This window comes from Anolis sagrei, chromosome 3, assembly GCF_037176765.1.
Source record: "Anolis sagrei isolate rAnoSag1 chromosome 3, rAnoSag1.mat, whole genome shotgun sequence".
Taxonomy (NCBI): Eukaryota; Metazoa; Chordata; class Lepidosauria; order Squamata; family Dactyloidae; genus Anolis; species Anolis sagrei.
Window position 1 is genome coordinate 206,209,822 of NC_090023.1, and position 23,447 is coordinate 206,233,268.

Below are 23,447 nucleotides of genomic sequence, written 5' to 3' on the forward strand. Positions count from 1 at the left end.
AGCCAAGTTTTTATCATCTTTCTGAAGGTCAGGAGGGAGGGGGCTGATCTAATCTCACCAGGGAGCGATTTCCATAGCTGAGGGGCAATCAGTGAGAAGGCCCTCTGTCTCATCCTTGCCAATCTGCCTGTGATGGTGGCAGAAGTGAGAGTAGGACCTCCCTGGATCTTTGTCTCCTCGGTGGTTCGTAGAAGGAGATGTGTTCAGACATGTAAACTGGGCCGGGGCTGTTTAGGACTTTATAGGCCAAGGCCAGCACTCTGAATTGTGCTCAGAATCAAACTGGCAGCCGGTGGAGCTGGCGCAACATAGGCGTTGTGTGCTCCCTGTTTGCCGCCCCAGTTATTAACTTGGCTGCCTCTCGTTGGACGATTTGAGGCTTCCGAACAGTCTTCAAAGGCAACCCCACGTAGAACACATTGCAGTAGTCTATCCTGGATGTAACGAGAGTTTGGACCACCATGGCCAAGTGTTAAGTAGAAAGAGGGAAATCTATGAAAATGCTTGTCAAAGGGATCTGGTTATAACATCTTGTTATAGGATAGGCAGATATATTATCATGCATTTTTGTCAATGATGTCACCACTTTCAGTTATGTATAACTAGCCCAACGTACAGAGATATACATTGGCCTAAAGAGCAGGTGAAGTGTCATCTTTCAACAAAAAAAATATATTGGAGTCAGAAATATACATAGATTTCTATAGCTTTGTTGACATTTTTCTATTCCACCTGCATAGCAGTCAGGATAAAACTCTCCTGCATACTGTTAAATCTGGAACAACTAAATAATTTATTCATGTTTCAAGCCTTATCATTGTGCTCTCTCCTCTCTCTCTCTCTCTCTCTGTAAGAACATAGGCTGTGTGGGTTTGGATAAAATCTTAGCTTCCCCTCAATAAATAATCTGTCCCTGCAAATAACAAAGGTGCATCCCCGGGCGCCTTTTTTAAGCATTTTCTTTTGCTATTTATTGCAATGTGGAGCTCAGAGAGTGAAATGCACAATACAGACCTGCATGGCTTCTCATGCCACATCCAGATAAATGCAAACCACTAGCCATATATTTTGCACTCCAGGACAGGAAAAGCCCTCTGACTTTAAAACACACCACACATTGAGTGAAGAAACAAATCCTTTTTTATTGAAGCTTAATAAAATAGCCAGTAGAAAGAAATGCTTGTAAGAACATAGGAAAGTTCCAAAAAGCAAAAGGTCAGTAAAATGCAGTAACTCAAAGCAATGTCCATAAAAGATATAAAAACAATCCAAGGCAATATATATCCAATAGGAATCAACAGGATACAAAGACAATCCAAATGCTGCTGGTCAACACCAAAAGGCTAGAAACATCCACAGGAACAAGACCCCTTAAACAGGATTTCAATGGCACATGAACTTGATTTCCAAACGATGCCTGATCTAACAGGTTTTCTCTTGAAGCAAACCTTATATCTCAAAACCCAGAAACTGGCTTCATTTCCCACCCCCCACCCCCCTTTGGCTCTTATCTGACGAAGCCTTTCAGAGCGACGTAAATTTTGAGTTTGTTGTCGGTCCTGGCTAAACTCCAGCCACCTGTTTTTCAACTCCCTTTCTGGCTGCTCATTAAAATTTCCAGGCATCAGATTGTTTTTTAAACCCAAATCTTGAGAGCTCACAGAAAGAGGGACTAAACCATCATCCCTATGTCCAGCAGGAATATTCTCATGAGAAACTGCCCTTTGCACTGGGGCCTCTCTGTCATTGCCTGCATGAAAATCATTGACCAAACCATCTCCATCTCCACCTCAAAAAGCCAATGTGATCCTAAGGATCTAATAAAGTGCTTCTGGGACTTGGTAATGGAGGTTTCCTAATCTGGGAAGGCACATCGGAACAGCCAGATCTTCAAGTTCTTTCTGAAGACTGCCAATGTCAGGGCCTGTCTAAGATCTTTGGGGAGGGTGTTCCAGAGACGGGGGGCCACCACGGAAAAGGCCCTGTCTCGTGTCCCCACCAAACGCGCTTGTGACGCAGGCGGGATCACGAGCAGGGCCTCTCCAGATGAACGTAGTGAGCACGTGGGTTCGTAGACGGAGATGCGGTCACGCAGGTAGGCTGGTCCCAAACCGTTCAGGGCTTTGTAGGTAAGCACCTGCACCTTAAATTGGGCTCCGAAGATAAACGGCAGCCAGTGGAGCTCCTTGAACAGGAGGGTTGACATCTCTCTGTAGGAAGCGCCAGTTAACATCCTGGCCGCTGCTCGTTGGACAAGTTGGAATTTCCGAGCCGTCTTCAAGGGCAGCCCCACGTAGAGCGCATTACAGTAATCCAACCTAGATGTGACCAAGGTATGGACAACCCTGGCCAGATCAGCCTTCGTGAGGTACGGTCGCAGTTGGCGCACGAGTCTTAAAGTATGTATCTAAGCATCTTGCTGAACCACAAGCTGAACAGGAGCCACAGCCAGAGAAGCCAATGTGATTCTAGGGAGCTTAACATCTTACTGGACCACAAGCTGAACAGGGGCTACAGTCAAAGAATCCAATATGACTCCAGGGATCTAAGCATCTTGCTGGACCGCAGGCTGAATAGGAGCCCCACCTCAAAAAAGCCAATGCGATTCTAGGGATCTTGGGAGCCTGAGGGCATGTGGGGCCGCAGCAATAGTGTGAAACAAAGGCTTCGAAATGGAGCGTCTCTTTCTGATGGTTGAGTTGGCATCTCCTGAAGCGTGACAGCGTTCAATAGGACTAGATGGGGGGTAGAGGGGGAGCCCACCTCCCTAGAGGGAGCCTGCTTGGAGCTGCCTGCCTGCCGCCCCTCCGGAGGCCAAGCAAGCAGCCAACCGGAGCCCCGCCCGCCGCCTGCCCGCATTGGCTGCGTCGGGGCCGGCGGTGGGGCGATCCCTCCGGAGGCTCCAGACAGGTACCGCCCTCCCCTTCCCACCCATCTCTCCCCCCTTCTCTCTCTCTCTCTCTCTCTCTCTCTCTCTCTCTCTCTCTCTCGCAGTCGGCAGCGTTTGCGGCACAAGGGGCGATGCTTCTCCCCCTCTGCACCGGGGTGGCCGCCTCGGGGATTTCCTCCCAAAGCCCAGGCGCTCCTTGAGCCTCTGCAGCCATGTCCGCCAAAGGTGAGTCAGGAGAAGCCCCCTCCCCAAATCCAGCCCCTTCTTGGCTTGTTACGCAGCCCCAAACCCCCCATCTACACCTGTGTCTCACCGAGGGACTTCCCCATCATGCATTCCCTTCCCCTTTGCCTTTTTTGGGGGGTGCTTCCAGCTCTGAATGAAAGGGGGGGGGGATTCAAAAGGCATCCTCTCTTCATTGATGACCCCCTTTGGTTGGACTAAGCATCCCAAGCGGTGGGTGGGGTGGGGACTTTGCCTTCCCGTTTTGCAGCTCTGCTCATGGAAAAATTCCAGGGGTTGCTGCTGCACCAAGATATTTAAAGCTGCAGTGTGTTCCCCATATATATAAAAATCATGGGTTGGAATAGGAATGATGAAGATAAGCATTGTCATTTTATGTTTGTTGGAGGTCTGTGTCTCAAATATTCCCATTCTTGGGAAGCAAGGATCCTGAAAGCAAAGGAGAAGGCAAATCTCCAAGGGAAGGACCTGGATAGCAGCAGCACCTCTCCTGATGCTGCTACTATGGATCCTAGTTTCCAACAGACCTCACACAAGGAAGAGGAGTCATATGTTAAAGATTGGACGTGGCGGGATTCTGGATAGCACTGCTGCAGGAAGTATTTATTTAATTCAGTATATGTGTGGGTTGCTGTGAGTTTTCCAGGCCGTATGGCCATCTTCCAGAAGCATTCTCTCCAGACGTTTCTCCCACATCTATGTCATGCACCCTCAGAGGTTGTGAGGTTTGTTGGAAACTAGGTTTCGAACAAGAAGACATAGTTTTAATAATTTTTATTGTTTTTTGCTTTTATGGTTTTTAAAAGGAGCCCCCCTGGCACAGTGGGTTAAACATATATATTCGCAGGTTCCCCATATATATTCACACTTGCCTCAAGCAGAAAAAAAAGTTCTTTCTCCCGCCCTGGACATTCCACAGATATATAAACCTCACTTGCCTAGTTTCCAACAGACCTCACCACCTCTGAGGATGCCAAGGAGAGGCGGATGAGCTCCCTCTATCAGCTCCAGCTCCTCATGTGGGGAAATGAGAGAAGCTTACCACAAGGATGATAAAAACATCAAAATCATCCAGGCATCTCCTGGGCAACATCCTTGCAGACGGCCAATTCTCTCACACCAGAAGCGACTTGCAGTTTCTTAAATCGCTCCTGACACAACAACAACAACAAAAAAGGTTTTAAAATGTATTGTGATTTATTTTTTTTTTTGCTTTTAACCGATGTATGTATTTTTATATATGGCATCTAATTGTGTCAATTTGTACGCTGCCCTGAGCCACCTTCGGGCTGATATGGGCGGGATAAAAGTGATGTAAAATAAAATAAAAATAAAATGTATCTGTGGAATGTCTAGGGTGGGAGAAAGAACTCTTGTCCGTTTGAGGCAAGCGTGAATGTTGCAATTGATCGCCTTGATTAGCATTGAATAGCTTTGCAGCTTCAAGGCTTGGCTGCTTCCTGATGATCAACTACAACATTCACACTTGCCTCAGGCAGACAAGAGTTCTTTCTCCCACTCTAGAAACTCCACAGATACATAAACCCCATTTGCCTAGTCTCCAACAAACCTCACAACCTCTGAGGATGCCTGCCATAGATGTGGGTGAAACGTCAGGAGAGAATGCTTCTGGAATATGGCCATACAGCCTGGAAAACTCACAACAACCCAGTGATTCCAGCCATGAAAGCCTCCAACAATACATAAATCCAGAGTTTCTTGCTGCCTCAAAGGTTGCCAGTATTGATATACTGTTTCCTCCCCCCCCCCCCTCTTCACGGATAATTCAGGGTGGGGTTTATTAATTCACTCTAGGATATGTTCTAAATAAATTGGTTGATTTTCTTCGGAATATATTTATTCACACATTTCTTTCACGGATAGTACAGGCATGAATTTTAATAAGAGATATCATGTGTGAGGTTTTTTTCCAGTCTTTAAGTCTGCATTGTTTTTTACACGTGCTTCAGAATAAGCTTCATGCATCACAGTAGGGGTTGCCTTTGAGTAAACATTCATAGAGTATGTTGTCAAAGGCTTTCATGGCCGGAATCACTGGGTTGCTGTGAGTTTTCTGGGATATATGGCCATGTTCCCAAAGCATTACCTCCTGACGTTTCGCCCGCATCCTCAAAGGTTGCAACATTGCAACATTCACACTTGCCTGAAGCAGACAAGAGTTCTTTCTCCCACCTTGGACATTCCACAGATATATAAACCTCACTTGTCTAGTTTCCAACAGACCTCACAACCTCTGAGGATGCTTGCCATAGATGTGGGAGAAACGTCAGGAGAGAATGCATCTGGAACATGGCCAAACAGCCCAGAAAACTCACAACAACCCATTCATAGGGCTCTTCCAGACAGGCCCTATACCCCAGGATGTGATCTCAGGTTTTCTGCTTTAAACTGAATTATATGGGTCCACACTGCCAGATAATCTGGGATAAACAGAAAACTTGGGATCAGATCCTGGGATATATGCCCTATCTGGAAGGGCCCATAGAGTATGCTGTCAAAGGATTTTGTGACTGGAATTACTGGGTTGCTGTGAGTTTTCCAGGCCGTGTTCCAGAAGCATTCTCTCCTGATGTTTCACCCACATCTATGGCAGGCATCCTCAGAAGTTGTGAGGTCTGTGGAAACTAGGCAAGTGGGGTTTATATATCTGTGGAATGTCCAAGGTGGGAGAAAGAACTCTCGTCTGCTGGAGGCAAGTGTGAATTCTTCAGTTGGCCACCTTGATTCCCCCAGGCAACCACCAGCCAGGCTTTGAAGTCGCAAGGCCATTAAATGCTAATCAGGGTGGCTAATTGCAACATTCACACTTGCCTCAAGCAGAAGAAAAAGTTCTTTCTCCCGCCTTGGACATTCCACAGATATATAAACCTCACTTGCCTAGTTTCCAACAGACCTCACCACCTCTGAGGATGCCTGCCATCGATGCGGGAGAAATGTCAGGAGATAATGCTTCTGGAACATGGCCATAGAGCCTAGAAAACTCACAGCAACCCATTCATAGACTAGTTCTGTATGATGACTAAATATGAAATGTGTTGGTCAGTAGATGCATAATACCTGCATGTTGGATATGGGAGAAACTAGAGTGGTTAAAAGAGATTCTCAAGAAGTGTGTGTGTGTGTGTGTATCTGTTTAAAATGCATAGTGTTCATTTAACTTAAAAGCTAATATTCAGTTGATGATTCCTAAATCCAATTGCTGGAGTGGGGGCATTAGGTCAATGGATTTACACATGTTGATTTGCCGCTTAGCATTTTTACTCTAGTTCAAGGTATTCTCAGATATGTTTGAGGGAGGGCAGGGGACCTGGAATCACATTTCCAAAAAATCAATATAGCCTTATTTTCTGAGAAGTCCATTTGTAGTAACCATGTGAACTCAATGCATATGTCTCTTGATTGAATTGCAACTCTTAGGGTACAAAGTAGTTTGTCTCTTTTATTTAGGTCAGGAATTGCAATGGCTGTTGGTATTGGTGACTTAGGAAGTCATGCCATATGTCTTGTGTGTCTGCAGAGGCACCACCCAGAACAAGCTTATAGGTGCAATGGGTGTGGCTGTGTCGAAATGGAGCGAGAAGGCTTTGTATAGCCTGAGCTTTCTTTTTCATGTAGCCTTGCCCCCTTTTTCTGAATGTTGTGACGTCACAGTACTGACTCAGCTGAAATGTCAGTTCTGAGAAGATTCACTCAAACCTGCTTGCTGTAGGGTGGTGTGCTTAGCGTATTATTCCGATTTGTAGGCTCTGGGTGCAGAACTTGATCTGAGGAAAGTGTTTCAACCATTTCATTGCTTTTGGAGATTTATCTGTTGAATCAATGCCAGCTAATGCCTCCCAACAAAGGATTTCCCCAGGCAGGAAGCAGCCAGGCTTTGAAACTGCAAAGCTATTCAATGCTCATCAAAGCAGCCAATCTCAACATTCACGCCTGCTTCAAGCAGACAATAGTTCTTAATAATAATAATAATAATAATAATAATAATAGTAATAATAGTAAAACTTTATTACTACACTGAGCTTCTTTCCAAAAAGGGACTTAGGGTGGTTTACAGCACAAAAACAGGAAAACATTCAATGCCTTACAAAGTAACAAACAACATCAGGAATAATACACAATAATAGTATTAAATTTACAGTTAAAATGAACAAAAGCTGGCTACCAGTATTTTTTAAAAAACCCTCTAAATTCATAACAGTAAATAAAGAACAACACTCAAAAACAGGGGAATTCCAGACAAGAAACAATCAGGGCCAGCTAATCACCTCCCGACAAAGGATCACCTCCCTCAGGCAGTAAGAAGCTACACCTTAAAACTGCCAGGCCATTAAATGCTAATCAAGGTGGCCAATTGAAACATTCACATCTACCTCAAACAGACAAGAGTTCTTTCTCCCACCCTGGACATTATTCCATAGATATATAACCTCTTTTTCCTAGTTTCCAACAGACCTCACAACCTCTGAGGATGCCTGCCATAGATGCAGGTGTAACATCAGGAGAGAATGCTTCTGGAACATTGCCATACAGCTTGCAAAACTCACAACAAGCCTTATAATGAAAAAAATTATATGTTGACGTGGGGGATAAACCAATTAGACAGTAAACTAGGACATGTAAACATTGAACATATATAATTAAAAACAGACATGACTTGCATATGAAATGGCTAACACAGATGTTTATTAAAATGTATCATAGCCATCATATAGGGCAAATGGGTTCGCCAGTGTTCCTTCAGGGATAGGGGGTGGGATACAAATAAAATTTTATTATTGTTGTTGTTAGAATGTCTGGTGTTTGTTGGTGGTCTTCCATCAACAACTTCCAAGGCAGAGAGTTCCACTGCTGAACAACTCTTAAAGTCAGGAAGTTCTTCCCAATGTTCAAAGGGAATCTCCTTTCCTGTAATTTGAACTTTCCTAGGTTCCAAGATCAGAAGAGATCGGATGTTGTTAGGATATTTAGGTCCTAGGTCTTTATAAAATAGAGACATACATGTTTCAGCAGAACCAATGAAAGCTCTTCTGCTACAAATGTTGATGCTTCCATATCTGCCTTCTTCTATTGTCCTCATATTTGTACACAAGCAAGAGAGAAATCCACAAGCTTTGTGTGTTGTTCAGTGCATCTTTCTGCTCAGTCATCTTCTCATCAGAATCCCCTGTGTGCACATTTTCTTAATATATATTATAAAAAATCGATCACGACAATTTACTGGAATCCTTTTGAGTTTTGTGCTTTTCAGGTCGTATTTTGTGATGATTTAAAATGGTGGCAATTTATGTTGCATTTAAAGTAAACATTACAATCCTCTTTGTGGCACCTAATGATTCAGGGAGGTTATTCTGACTTTGTGAAAGGGTCCCATTAAACTGCCAGTTCTGGAATAGCACTTAAATCATTGGGTTGCATTAGTTGATTAATGAGTGTTGTAACTGAATGAAGTACAGCAACAGTTCTTTTAGCTGTTTAAATCAGCACCTTTTGTCCCCTTATGAACAATGCTAATTCTTTACTTTGTATGCATATGCTCTGCATCAGAAGAACACTATCATTATTTTGAGTGTGTTATGCCAGTATTGGCACTATGACTTCTCCTACTTGTTATGAAAGTATATTTCATTTTCCATAAATTAGCATTCTGTCATTTGGATCATTTTGAGGGTATGCATTCTAATAAAGGTATTTTTAGTGATTGTGATGGTAATAGAATCCTAGACAACAATGGCCATCCAGTCCAACCCTCTGCCATGCAGGAAAAACACAATCAAAGCACCCTTGACAGATGGCCATGCAGCCTCTGTTTAAAAGCCTCCAAGGAAGGAGCTTCCACCACATTCTGAGGCAGAGAGTTCCACTGCTGAACAGCTCTTACAATCAAGAGGTTCTTCCTAATGTTCGAGTGGAATCTCCTTTCCTGTAATTTGAACCCATTGCTCTGAATCCTTGGGCCCTTCCACACAGCCCTATATCCCAGAATGTCAAGGCAGGAAATCCCACATTATCTGAGTGTGGATTCAGATAACCCAGTTCAAAGCAGATATTGTGGGATTTTCTGCCTTGATATTCTGAGATATAGGGCTGTGTGGAAGGGCCCCTAGTCTCCAGGGCTGCAGAAAACAAGGCTGCTCCCTCTTCCTTATGACATCCTTTCAAACATTTGAAAATCTGCATGTCTCTTCTGCAGGCTAAAATTACCCAGCTGTTTAAGCCTCTCCTCATAGGGCATTCTCTCTAGACCTTTGATCATTTTAGTTGACCTCCTCTGGACATGTTCCAGCTTGTCAATATTCCTATTGAATTGTGTTGCCCAAAATTGGACACAGTATTCCAAATGAGGTCTGACCAAAGCACTTAACGTGAAGTATTTTATTTTTCTGGAGACTGTAACAAACATTATGGAACTTGCAGAAACAATGTGTCCTTCATCTTCTTTCTCCTGTTATATTTTTTTCTCCAAATTTGTCCAAAGTCATTTCTTCAGCATTCCTGGTGTGAGGTAGGAATAATAAATGGCCCAGATAACCAGAGTTGAACTGATTGTAACTACTTATACTTCATCACCAGGGTTTTATCACCTTTATTTATATTCTGAGACTTTATAAAGTCTTATATTTTGTGACTGTGGGGGCAAAACATTAAAAGGAACCTCCTGAATAGTATTTTGTTTTACCGCATTCATAAGAGAAGGTAAATGCAATCAATAAAGTGGCTGTAAACTGTGAAATTCATGGGATCGCCATAAGTGAACAGGTGACTTGGAGGTGCATGCACAGATATAAACGGGTTTGAACAAAATGTGTCTCTTTAGATTATATTGGATTTTGACTCCATCATCCTCAGTAGTCATGTTTCAAATTCATAGAGTTGATCATCCTCAGAAGGTATTTTATGACTTGAAGAAGTAACAAGTCTTCTGAGCCTATGCTCTCCAGATATGCTGAACTATGACCGTGTCATTCCCAAAACTCCATGGCCATTGCTTTGTGCAGGACCTGCACTGCAGATGATGTTGCATTGATTGCACCAAGAAAACTATGTTATGATTGAATTTCATTCCAATGTGCCAGGCTTTTTTTTTCCGTGTCAGGAGTCACTTGAAAACTGCAAGTTCCTTCTGGTGTGAGAGAATTGGCATTCTGCAAGAATGTTGCCCAGGGGACACCCAGATGTTTTTGATGTTTTACCATCCTTGTGGGAGGCTTCTCTAATGTCCTGGGATTCGAACCGCTGACCTGTTGGTCAGCAGTCCTGCTGGTACAAGAATTTAACTCCATTGTGCCACCGGAGACTCCATGCTGAGAGAGGTTGATCTATAGCATCTCAGCAATTTCTTTTTTTGTACCATAATAATCTGTAATTTTTCAAACAGGCTTGGCATATTTACCCAAAAGACTGTCTTAAAGTTTCCAGTATTGGTCACTTGTTGGATGGCTTATCTTGCCAAAGTTAACTGATAGCATTTTGGCATTGATGCTACTACACGTTAGATCCATTTCATAATTTGCTGTGATCCATCTTGATGATCAATGGTCAGCAGATATTTGCTTTGTAAAATACCTTCTCAGTCATTACACATAGTATATCGTAATCATCATTTTGGGTGCATATGTACATGTACATTTCAGGAGTGTACTTCTGGTGAGGAGGCAAATTTTCCTTCTCTTATGAGTCTTGAAATGTTCCTTTATATCAGGGACAAACAGATCTAAGAGAATGGGAGTTGGGCTGAACTTTGGACACTAGGATGTTCTCACTGCAGGCTGCATCAGAGCACATGTTATATCATGTTATTTCCAGTTGCCATTTTCTGGAAACATGGCTAGGAGGATTGGAAGATTTTTTTAAAAGGCTTCAGTGATTGGATGGCTTTTGAGGTTACAAAGGTGTGATTCAGGTGCTGCCCTTTCCCAACTCATTCTTTATAGCATCTTGCAATGTTCAGTGAGACTTCAGTATCCACTGGGTTTGGTTAATGGATTCAAAATCCATGGATGTTCAAGTCCCATTCTATGCAGTGCCATTGTAAAGAGGTGTCCATTGTGTAAAATGATAAAATCCAGGTGTGCTTTTTGCAATAAATAAAAAAAGCTGTAGATGGTTGAATGCATGGATGCAGAATCTGTGGATATGAAGGACTCATTGTAATTGATACATTTTCAGAAGATGTAATCAATCATAGTTTGGCTATTGGTATGCCCATGAAAATCTTCAGCAGAACTGGAAGATATAACCTCCTAGAGTCCAGAGTCCATGATGCCTATGGAATTCTGGGAGTGGTAGAACAACAAACAAATATTTCTTTGTTCTGAGTTTTAGTACAAAGAGAAGCTGTGGAATTAAGAATATCATAATAATGTTCCACACACCAAAGGGGGTAAAACAAACAAACAAACAAACAAACAATAAACAAACCCATGGGGCCTAAGGCTAACATTCTGAATTATAAAAAGGAAAGGTTTTCCCTTGACATTAAGTCTATTTGTATCCAGCTTTGGGGTGGTTGTGCTCATCTCCATTTCTAAGGCGAAGAGCTGGTGTTGTCCAGAGACACCTCCAAGGTCATGTGGCTGGCATGTCTGTATGGAGCACCGTTACCTTCCTGCCAAAGCAGTACCTATTGATCTATTCACATTTGCATGTTTTTGATCTGCTAGGTTGGCAGAAGCTGGGGTTAACAGCGGGAGCTCACACTGCTCCCCAGATTCGAACCACTGACCTTTCGATCAGCAAGTTCAGCAGCTCAGTAATTTAACCCACTAGGCCACCAGGCGCTCCTTATACTTGTTCCCAAATTGATAAATAAATTAATAATCTGCATAAATAACATTCATTTTTCCATCATTGGTAATCTAATATTTTCTGCCTGTGTACAATAGCTAATTTTCCCCAAAGTTAGAGGTTCTGATGAGTGAGCCCTGTTTCTTAATCACAGGTGAATGGTAGCATTATATGATTCACCACTAATGAAAAGAAAAGAGTTTTGCACATGCTCAGATTCATTGACATCTTTATCATAACACATAATTAACTTCTCTGGAACTCAAATCAACTTGGTAAGATATTTATGCCCATTTTATAAAACCCCTGAGAGGATACTTTGTTTTAATAGATGTTCCATTTTATTGAAGAATTATATAAACACTGCAAAAATATTTGACAAACTAACATGTCCCATTGGTTAGAGGAATTATGACAAATGTGGCCAATCTTCCATCAGGACATTTTGCTGCCTGAGATGAAGTAGCAGGTGATGTCCCACATCCATTTAAAGTTATTCTGACATCTAATCAGAAAATATCACAATTGTCATTTCCATTTCTTGGTAGTAAAAGTACAGCAATATCACATTAAATCACTGATATTTTGCTTCTCTTTTATGTTGATCTAAACCTGCTGCTGTGGTTGCTCCCTCAGTTTGCTTAATGCTTGGGTGGTCTTGGCTTTGCAAAATTGTATGTGTGTGACTTTATTTCATTGCCTAGTGCCTTCTAGCATGTGTTCTGATGTGATTTCACTCTGTTTGTAGAGGGCTTTATGTGTGATATTAATACATGTTCAGCATTTGTTGACACCAAAGAGAATGGAGATAACTCTTGTTTATACAGCCTTAATTCAGAGATGGGAATTGTGTGGTCCACCAGAGGTTGGATTATAAATTCCAGCATTTCCCACTATTTAGTCTTTTTTTTTTTTTTTGGATTTGCTATGCAACAATGTCTGAAGTGCTGCATGTTTTCGACTTATAGCTTTATCCTTTTGGTTATCCCAAGTAGACCCACTGAATGAACAGTTTAATGGTGAGCCAGGAAAATTTCACTAATTTGATGTGTCTAGTTTAGATTATCAATAGGATTCAGTCCATATGGTTTCATGGAGAAAGTTATCTGGAGAATTTTGACTCATGGTTATTGCTCTAAAATAACTCATTATATCAATTCTTTTAGTTTCCCCACACTGCTGCTGTTGGCAGACTTTATTACCGAATTGGTTTGGGTGTCTGTTTATCCACTAATCTAAACCATGTGTGGTTGTGTTTAAACTCCCCATCAATTAACTGTACAACTTCTGTTTATAATGCGGTAGTTTTCGAGAGAAGAAAGTAAACCACTGAAGTGCTAGATTTAAACAAACTAATTTTATTTTGAGTTTTAGTGTAACTATGTTCTTCCTTTTCCCCCTTCTTCCATTTTTTTCCTTTATCTTGGTCAGAAATATGCTAGAACCTTAGGAAAGAAATGAGAAATCGCTTAGAATAAAAGGGCACCACAATGATTTTGGGCTGGTAGTTTCCTTTCATTGTTTTCTGAGAGAATGAAGTGCAATCTATTTTCAATGCACACATTTGTATTGAATTTTAGAGTAAGAAAACAAGCTTATGCCTGTGTCTAGAATGGCAGACCAACAGCCTGTCATACTCTGGATATCTAATTAGGAATAAACCTTACAAAAAGGGTTGCTTCAAGGTGAACTATAAATCCCAGCAACTACAACTCCCAAATGTCAAGGTCTATTTTCCTCCAAATTCCACCAGTGTTCACATTTGGGCATATTGAGTATTCGTGGCAAGTTTGGTCCAGATCTGTCATTGTTTGAGTCCGCAGTGCTCTCTCGATGTAGGTGAACTACAACTCCTGAACTCAAAGTCAGTGCTCACCAAACCCTTTCAGTATTTTCTGTTGATCATGGGAGTCCTGTGCACGAAGTTTGGGTCAATTCTAGTGTTGGTGGGGTTCAGAGTGCTCTTGTTGGCTGATATCTGAACAGAGGATGGGCCGGAAATGTTGAGATCTATCATTGTTTGAGTCCGCAGTACTCTTTCATTGTAGGTGAACTACAAATCTTAGCAACTACAACTCCCAAATGCCAAGGTCTATTTTCCCCAAACTCCACCAGTGTTCACATTTGGGCATATTGAGTTTCGTGCCAATTTTGTTCCAGATTCATCATTGTTTGAGTCCACAGTGCTACCTGGATGTAGGTGAACTACAGCTCCCAAACCCATCCAACCCTTCCAGTATTTTCTGTTGGTCATGGGAATTCTGTATGCCAAGTTTGGTTCAATTCCATCTTTCAGAATGCTCTTTGATTGTAGGTAAACTATAAATCACAGCAACTACACTCCTAAATGTCAAGGTCTATTTCCCCCAAATTTGGGCGTATTGGGTATTTGTGTCAAATTTGATCCAGTGAATGAAAATGCATCCTGAATATCAGATATTTACATTACAATTCATAACAGTAGCAAAATTACAGTATGAAGTAGCAATGAAAATAATGTTATGGTTGGGGATTTTCAATGAGCGTCCATCACTTCAAACTCTTCCTTGGGCTCAAACCTACCTTTTTGGGTGTGTGCGCGCGTGTGTGTGCGCGCGTGTGTGTATACATGTTTAGATTAGGGTGGCAAAGTCTGCTCTCCAGATGTTGGCATGCAACCATTGTCAGAGCCAGTGGCAAGAAATATTGGGACTCAGACCATTTGTGGATTCTAAAGTCAAGTCACTTCCTATTACTATTTCTTAGATTCCATATATTGGACTAAATCTAAATGTTAAATCTGTAGAATTTACATATGTGTTAATTTACAAATCAGTTATTAATTTTTTCAATCAATCTACAGTAGCTGAGATCAACAACTGGATTTAGGTCATTGTTTTTTATATATATGACTTATCACACAGTATTCACGAAGGCTTTTTGAAATAGGATGAAGTCCAAATTACCTTCTGACATCTAAGGTTTCAGTGGCAGGAAATAATCTTAGTGTGTCTGCAGCTTTCTTAAAATCACTCTTATCTGAGATAATGAAAGGAATAAGGACTTGTTGGGTATTAAAAACGCATACCCCAAAGCTGCTTTCTATAGCCTTTTGACAACTGTGGTCTTAGAAGAAGAGCTTGGGATTGCTCCAAATCTTAACTTCAGTGAGATAAGTCAGTGCTGCTTATGCAAAGGCATTAAGAATTCCTCTTCTTTTGAACTGATATGTATTGAGCAGTGGGATTTTAACCACGTTATATGATGAAGAAAAAGGAGAAATTACCAGTACAGGCAGTTACAAACATCTGACTTACAGACTCCTAGCTCAACCCCTCACCAGGGAAATTTACTCCTGAGTTATCATGGGGAAAAGGTGTCTCCAGTGAAGCTGTATCACCAATCCTTGTTTCCACAGCAAGCCATTTTTTTTTCAAAATCCAATTATCACAAGGACAGAATGTGAGGTGAAATCTTCAGAACAGGGGCACAGGCAGCAAATCGAACAACGCTGGAGTGTTAACCTTTTTCCTATGCTATTTAAAACACACACACACACTGCTGGAGTTACACTTTAAAATGTGCCCATTCCAACTTACATACAAATTCAAATCTACAGAACCTATCTTGTTTGTAACTTGGGGACTGCCTGTAACAGTTTTACTTAAAAGCAGTTTCTTGTGGTCCTAAATTGAACTAAAATATAGATTTTTTTTTTGGTATGGATTTAGATATGTTGCTTGAGCCACAAACTCTTGCAAATGCATTATGGTTGTTTTAACAGTATAATCTCAATTCTTTATACTCAGAAATTATCATAAAAATCACCACTCTGGCTTTCCCTGCTGCCTGTACTATTGCCATTATATTCTTTTTTATTTTGGACAAAGCTTTTCTGATCAAACCAGGGATGTATCTTCCAAATGGGTTTGGGACCACCGCAGCTATGTAAATTACATGGCAATTGGTTGTCAAGAGGAGCTTGAAAAACAACTTTCTTCTAAGTCAGGGGTGATCCTTTCAATATTACCATTTCAATTTTATATCTTCAGCAGGGAAATGCCTTCCATGCACAATTGCACATTTTCAATTAGAGACCTGCAGTTGTATATGATATTGTTACATATTTATAGGATTTTTCCGAGGTATGAAACTATCCCCCTTTCACTTATTTGCTGTTTTCTCAATATCTTGGTGTTTTGCGTGTATTGTATTTACTGAATCACAAACAGAATGTGAATGGATACAAGTTAAGGGAAATCTTGTTTGGTGAAATGTGTGTTTAGGAAAGGAGATATTTAAAGATTATTTTCAGATGAATACCTTGTGCCTTTTTATGGAAGCTTCTTGCTCTTGGGGCTTCCACCTAAATATTTATGAACTGTTGATTCTTAACAGTCCCACTTCCCCCTTAGAGATTAAAAAAACAAGAGATTTGTAATTAATTCATGTGGTTTAGTTTGAAGTTGTTTCTCAGCTAAATAAATGAATTTTTTTCCATAGTTTTGAATGCATAGTGGCATTCAAAACTGAGTTCACAATGGAAATTCTCTTACAGAGTTTGGGAAAGCTACTGTCTTTAGACTAAGGACCTCATCACACTGAGGTTCTCAAGTTGGAAGACAGTGGGGCCATCCATGGAGCAACAGGGTAAATCTGGCAGGCAGCAGAGGAAATTGTTGTTCTGCGCCCCACATCATCTGCATTGCCACGTTTCCCATCACACAGGGGAAAGTGCCACTGCCTCCCCCCACCCTCTGGGTACTCAGGGCTCCGTCCTCGGACACTGCCAGGTTGGAGTCCCACCGGAAGTTGCCCTGTGTCATCTGATGGACTCTGTCCTGGAAGCATCCTGGGAAAACCTCATGTGAGGTCCTAAAGCCCCCAGAACTCAAAATCTCTTCTGCACCCCCCGCCCGCCATTCCAGGGCCATTCCTTGACAAAACTCTGGAACTACTATTTCTTTTCATATCGCTACCCAAATACAACTGGTGGTAAAAGCAGGACTCAAAGTGGCTCACAAAAAACAAAAAACAAAAAACAAGATGTAAACTTTATCATTAAAACAGAATTAAATAAAAGCTTAGAAGCAACTAATGCAAAAAGAAATGTTCAGCACACACTTGTTAAAAGGTCCTTTCTCCACAACCAGCTAGCTGCCAAAACCTGCCTAAATAAAAAGCCCTTTGCTTGTTAATGGAAGGATAACACAACATTGTCCTCCCTTGGAATTGCTACCTGGGAATGGCTTAAGAGAGCCATTTTGGTATAGTGGTTTTAACATTGGATTAGGACTCTGGAGAGCAGAGTCCAAGCTCTGCTCAGCTGTGGAAACCCACTGGGTGATGTTGGGCAAATCACACACTCTCAGCTCAGAGGCAGATCCTCTCTGAATATATCTTGCCAAGAAAACCCAGTGATAGCTTTGGCTTAAGATTATCATAAGATGGAAATGTCTTGAAGGCACACAACAACAAGACCAGTCTAGGAATCAGATGTGTACCACTACCCAACATGTCACTCCCCTTGGTATAAGATAGCTTTCTCTGTCTACCTTTCCTCACTTCCATTTGTTTTTAATGTCATTTGAAAATTGAGAAAGTATGAGGGTTAAATGAAAAGTAATGCCTCCACCTCTGTAACTCTTCAACAGATGGCAGTACTGGTATGTGGCAGGTACTGGCTTGTTCAGTAGACTCTCCTCTACAGTTCCAATTTGGTGGGAAGCCTTAGCATTGAATGGTTGTGTTGTTAAAGTGCGAAGTATGGAACCCTGCACAGACAGTCGGTCAATGCGACTTAAGCAACGTGCAGTCATTGAATTCTTGACAGCAGAAGGTGTCACCCCAAAGGAGATTCATCAGAGAATGCAAACTGTTTATGGTGATTGTGTTGATGTGAGTACTGTGTGTCGTTGGGCGAGTAAGTTTAAAGATGTTGAGGTGGGAACATGCTGTCCTGTGACAGCAACTACCAAGTTTCACAACAAAAAGGTTGACAGATTGATTCAGGACTATCATCATATCACTCAGTGAGAAATTTCAAGCCTTATTGGCATTTCACAAGAACGTGTGGGTTGCATTATTGCTTTGCTTGGCTATCGGAAGATCTGTGCACAATGGGTTGCGGAAACAGAGTGTCGACTTCTTCTGTGATGGCTTCAGAAAAGTAGCCAATTGTCTGGTGATAATGTGGAAAAGCGAATAGTGGTAGTTAAAGAGCACATTCTAAGGATTATTTCTGTGTTTGATTTATTAAAATATTCCCATCCAAACCCAAGTAACGAAGGTGGAGGCATTAATTTTCATTCAACCCTCATATAACCAAGCCCAGGGCCCTCCAGATGTTTTAAACTACAGCTGTGACTGTCCACCTCTACCATGGCCATTGAGGATGGCATAAGATATACCAAGCATCCCATTTTAGAAATGTTGGGTCTTCCCATATCTGCCTTTTATGTATTGGATTTTTCTTTTGATAAGCCAAACACCGCTTGCTGAAACTTTTTTTCTTTTGCATTAACCCAAAAACCCATAGTGTTTGTTATGCCATGGCAAGCTCTTGAAAAGCACCACATGTTTAGACTGAAGATTTCCTTTAATTGCCTGTCCACATTTCTGATGGACAAAACAGTTGCATTAAACCAAGTTTGGATCTGCTTTTTAAAAAAGTACATTATCTCTTCTCCACAGTCATAGAAACAAAAGAAGAGTTTATATCCTGCAGGCCTGTATAAATTGCATCCATCTTTCTATTTGGGAGTTCTAAAAGTATTTTTAACAAATATTAGTTGTGGAGCCAAGGGGCTAATTTGAAATGTACTAATTCACTGGCAGTCAGCTGAAACTAATATGCAAACATCGTGGACAGCATATGACAGTGCCTGCACTCTTTAGAGTGCCTGTACACTCTCAAATTGTAACTGCTTCTCCCTGAAATGTAACTTTTCATTAGTGGAATGAAGTATATTTTTGTGTTATGTAAAATAATTAAATATTTATTCAAGAAGCAGTTGGCAGAAAGTCCCTAAAGGAAGAGATAAACATCATCCCAGTTTCAAATTCTTATTTATGAAGGGTTTATCTTCTTAATAGGGAAGTAAAGTGACTGACTATAATGAAACCAATAAATAATTCATTTTTTAAAAAAAATCCCAAAAAGAAACAGACCTCCATGTTTATATGCACTTTAAAACACAAAACACAGACAGATAAAATGTTAAAAGTTCCTAAATACTGAACTGAAGATCTAGTCACTACCTGTCCAGCCTATATAAATAAGCCAATGCAACAAAATTTGAGGGTGAGGGGAGTGTTCTTGGTTTGAAAGTATTATTTCCTGTTTAATTGTGTGTACATACCATTGAAGGTAGTTGTTATACTCCAGAAACTTCGTTTTTGTGGCTGCTGCAAACTATGTTGAATAGTGACTCTATGAGATATTCATTGAAAAACTATAACAAAATGTGCTGTAGTTTTTGCAGTTTAATCAACCCTTTCCATGTTTTTATGATAGAACCAATTAGGAAATAACATTTATAAACCAGGGACAAAAATAATGTTACATAGTGTAATCTTGCACAGGTATAACTAAACATAAATCCAGTTACATTTTTTTTGTGCACAGTTAAGGGTGCATGCCAAAACTAGAAATCTAACTGGAACACATAGCCTTCATGTTCCAGTAGATTGCTACCAGAGGAATTTCTATTAAATCTAAATGTTTCTGCTTTGCAGTGCATTTTCAATCTTGGCACCTCAGTCTCTTTTTTTACATACAGTCCTATCTGTGTATTTTTTCCCATTTCTGTAAGAAAAACTCTTTTCCAAATTGTGACATGTTGGTTGTTGTCAGACATCTTTTAACAATTCTTTACTTTCACACTCTGTTCACATATAATCCAGCTTCCTATTTACTTGAAGTTGAATGTTTAAGCATATTACTCTTTTGAACCAGAGCCCCTAATATGTGTGGTCTGTTTTCCTGAAAGGTATGGCAGGGAACCACGAGTGCGTGTCTTATTCCATGGGAGCCTGTATTAAATGTGGCTGATTGCCACTTTTGATGGGCAGCTTTGTATTAGCAGTCCATTCATTTCATCAGACAAATGACAAGAACATGGAGGCTTTCATACTTTACCACTAGGGTAAATCTACATTGCCCAAAGGGTCACATTGTTTGCAAAGTGGGAAATACTTCCTGATTCTTTTTTCTGGGGTCTTCACTGCTGGATGGTTTGTTGCAAAGCAGGAGACTTCTCCACAGTATTCCAAAGACAACCCTATTCAAAACTGATTGACACAGCTCAAGCCCTAGATTGTGATCATTAATAGCAAGCTCCTTTGTTTGTCTACAAATTCAGTTTCAATTTTTAGTAGGAATCAGTGCCCCCAAACTGGTGAAGAATGTAGCCTGGAAGTATCCAGAAGTCATTTATGGTTTCAATTTCTGATCTTTGTGGGGTTTTGTTTTTGCTGGAGGGGGGTGGGGTAACAATTCGCTAATCAGTTATCCCTTTGAAGTAATTTTTACCTGGAAAAGGTTATTATTTTGTGGGTTGCAGTAGCTTGGTTGTGGTGGTAGAGGGTTACAGAGACTGGATGCTGTCATAATTCACTTGAAAAAAAATGAGAACCCTTGTTGTTGACTTGTAGGACCTCATCACATGGACGCCAGCTACTGTCAGACATGAGATGAGGTCCATAGTCCAAATGAAAAGAGCCAACAATACTAATCTGAACCTGGAGGACTAAAGCTGACAAAGAGGTGTACAGAAGCATTATCTAGGTTCAAGAACAGCATGGAGTCTCTGAACTGACTTGGATGTCTTTCAAAGAATGGTTAATGGCATTGCTTGCTTGACTTATCTAGGGAGATGGATTCTTCCATGGAAACATCTCAGGCAGTACAAATGGAGCCTCTCCCCAACCACTGTAGTCCTGCTAGCTTCTCCAGTGGAGGCACAGCAGAGAATCCCAAAAAACAGGGTTGTTGGCCACGTACTGTATTTCTTGATGTAATAGTTGCCACCACATAATTGTCACACCCCTCTTTTCTAGTCCAAAATTGTTTCCCTCCCCTTTCTTTGTGTAATTGTCACAAACAAAACAAACCAGAACTCCTTCTCCCTCTCCCCTCCTCTCTGGGAGGAAAGTCAATTTTCTTTCAAGAAATTTGAAACCTGCGAAGACGTTTTCATTGCATAATAGTCCCATCCCCTTTTCAACCAAAAATTACATTAAATTGTGACTATTACATGATGAAATATAGTATTTCCCACATTTTAAGTTTTTCCCACACCTGTAATAAGCTTTTAAATGTCTTGGATGCTGTAGCTACCATCCTTGAAAAGTTCACAAATGAACATTCCTCACTCACTGTCAAAGCATGTGATTTCCTTACTCATTCCTACTTTTCAGTTGGCTGTCTGTCCTTAACTTCTGTAAAAGCACATTAGTCTAGCATAGAATGCTGTAATAATATCAGGCATAATTAAGGGAATTAATCAATTCAAAGCTTTTACTGGGCAATCAAACCCTTTAATGCATTTGGCAAGTGTTGTATGGTTGTCTGGTGAATAGAACATGTTGGGGAACCAGGAGAAAATGGAGCAGATAATGTATTAATGGAAAAGGAGCACAGAAGACCAAAAGGAAGGAGGAAGTCCTGACGGCTCTTCGTCATAGAGGCTAGAGCAACCGCCCAACTTTGCATGGCACCAAAAACAGCTGGACACTGAGTTGAAACAAACAACCTCCTTCTGTTCTTTCTGTCTGTGTATTGTCTATACAAAGCAGCATTGAATGTTTGCCTTGTATGTGTACTGTGATCTGCCCTGAGTCCCCTTCGGGGTGAGAAGGGCAGAATATAAATAAAGTGTTATTATTAAAGTGTTATTAAGAGGTAGTACAGGAATACCTGACTTCAGGGCCATAGCTCCTTACTTACTCTTTAAGCTCTAGTGCAGTGGCTAACCAATTCATGAGTAAACCAGGTTTTTTTAAACCTGGCACATTCTGGGGGGTGTTGAACCCTTAACCCTCCCTGCCCTACCTGACTCCTCTAATGAATTCAGGCCTGCAAGGCCAGATAAACTACATCTGATGGGATTAAAAGAGACCAGGAGAAGCCTCAGCAAACTGGAGGAGAGCAAATGTTGCCCGCATTTTCAAAAAAGCCTGACACCAAATACCAGGATAGGTTCTTGATGAGATCATTAGACAATCAATAAGCACTTAGAAAGAAAGACCTCGATCACTAAAAGTCAACATAGGTTTCTGGAAAACAAGTCATGTCAGACTAATATACGTAATCCCTTGATATATGAAGGCAATGTTGTAGGTATAACATTTCTTGATTTCAATAAGGCCTTCGAGTAGGTTCCCTCTGATATTATTGCAAAGCATCTAATACTTTTTTTTTGTCATGTCAGGAGCAACCGCTCCTGTTGTGAGAGAATTGGCCGTCTGCAAGGACGTTGCCCAGGGGAAGCCTGGATGATTTTTGATGTTTTATCATCCTTGTGGGAGGCTTATCTCATGTCCCCACATGAGGAGCTGGAGCTAATAGAGGGAGTTTATCCGCCTCTCCCTGGATTCGAACCTGCGACCTGTCGGTCTTCAGTCCTGCCGGCACAGTGCTTTAACCCACTGCGCCACCGGGGGCTCCTTCACATCTAGTAAATGTGGGACAGACAATGCTATTGTTGGCTGGATGTGTAATTGGGCCTCCAACTGAATTCAAAATATGCTCACCAATGGCTTCTCTTCATCCTGGAGAGTATTTATCAGTGAGATACCAAAGGGTTCAGTCCTGGGTCAGGAGCTTTATAAATAACTTAGGACTTCATCACATTGAGCTGGAGAAAATGAGGCAAAGCAGGGGAAAGGGTGGAGTTTCATGGGGTTCTGTTTTAAAAGAAGACAAAGAATTTACTCCCATCACACTAAGATCGCCTCTTCGAGCTTCTAACTCAACCATCCGTTTAATTCCCATTGCATGGGCAGGCAATGACTCATCCTATTTCAAGGATACCAGCACACTTTTAAAAACATGCATCCTTTAAGAGAGCCCTGCCTTCAAACTCCTTCAACTGAAATAAGCACTTAAGGTAGCACTGGGGTCATTTTGCACAAGCCCCTTGATTGAAACAGAAGCATCTTTCATAAGGCAGCACTTTCCCTGGGGTAATTTGCATTGAGATTTCTTCCCATTTCTCTCCAGGATTTTGATTATTTATCGTTTTTTAAAAAATCACCCCAATTCATAGGAAGTGGTTTTAAATTAACCCTTTCCCCAAGCCTTTGGGGAAATGAGCATTTTGGCTCCTCCCACATGCAGCGGCATCATTTTGTTTACAAGTGAGACACAAAGATTAACATCACACTGTGAAATTGCCCATTTGGCCCATTTCTATGTTGGAAATTTAAAAATAAGTCACTTGCCAATCAACTCAGGAATCATTGGAAAAACCAACACTTTAAAAATCTGAAAATACTCCCCCCCCCCACCCTATAGTTGAAGCTTTTG

General features: G+C 41.2%; 1 protein-coding gene across 1 annotated transcript in view; it reads left to right on the forward strand.

The window, feature by feature from the left end:
• The first annotated feature begins 2,961 nt into the window (after positions 1-2,961).
• ABLIM1 (actin binding LIM protein 1) overlaps positions 2,962-23,447 on the forward strand; it is a 271,609-nt gene continuing 251,123 nt past the window's right edge. The window contains exon 1 of the mRNA XM_060768480.2: positions 2,962-3,115. Coding sequence (XP_060624463.1) covers positions 3,103-3,115 — 13 coding nt within the window. The 5' untranslated portion in view covers positions 2,962-3,102. The remainder of the gene's footprint in view (positions 3,116-23,447) is intronic.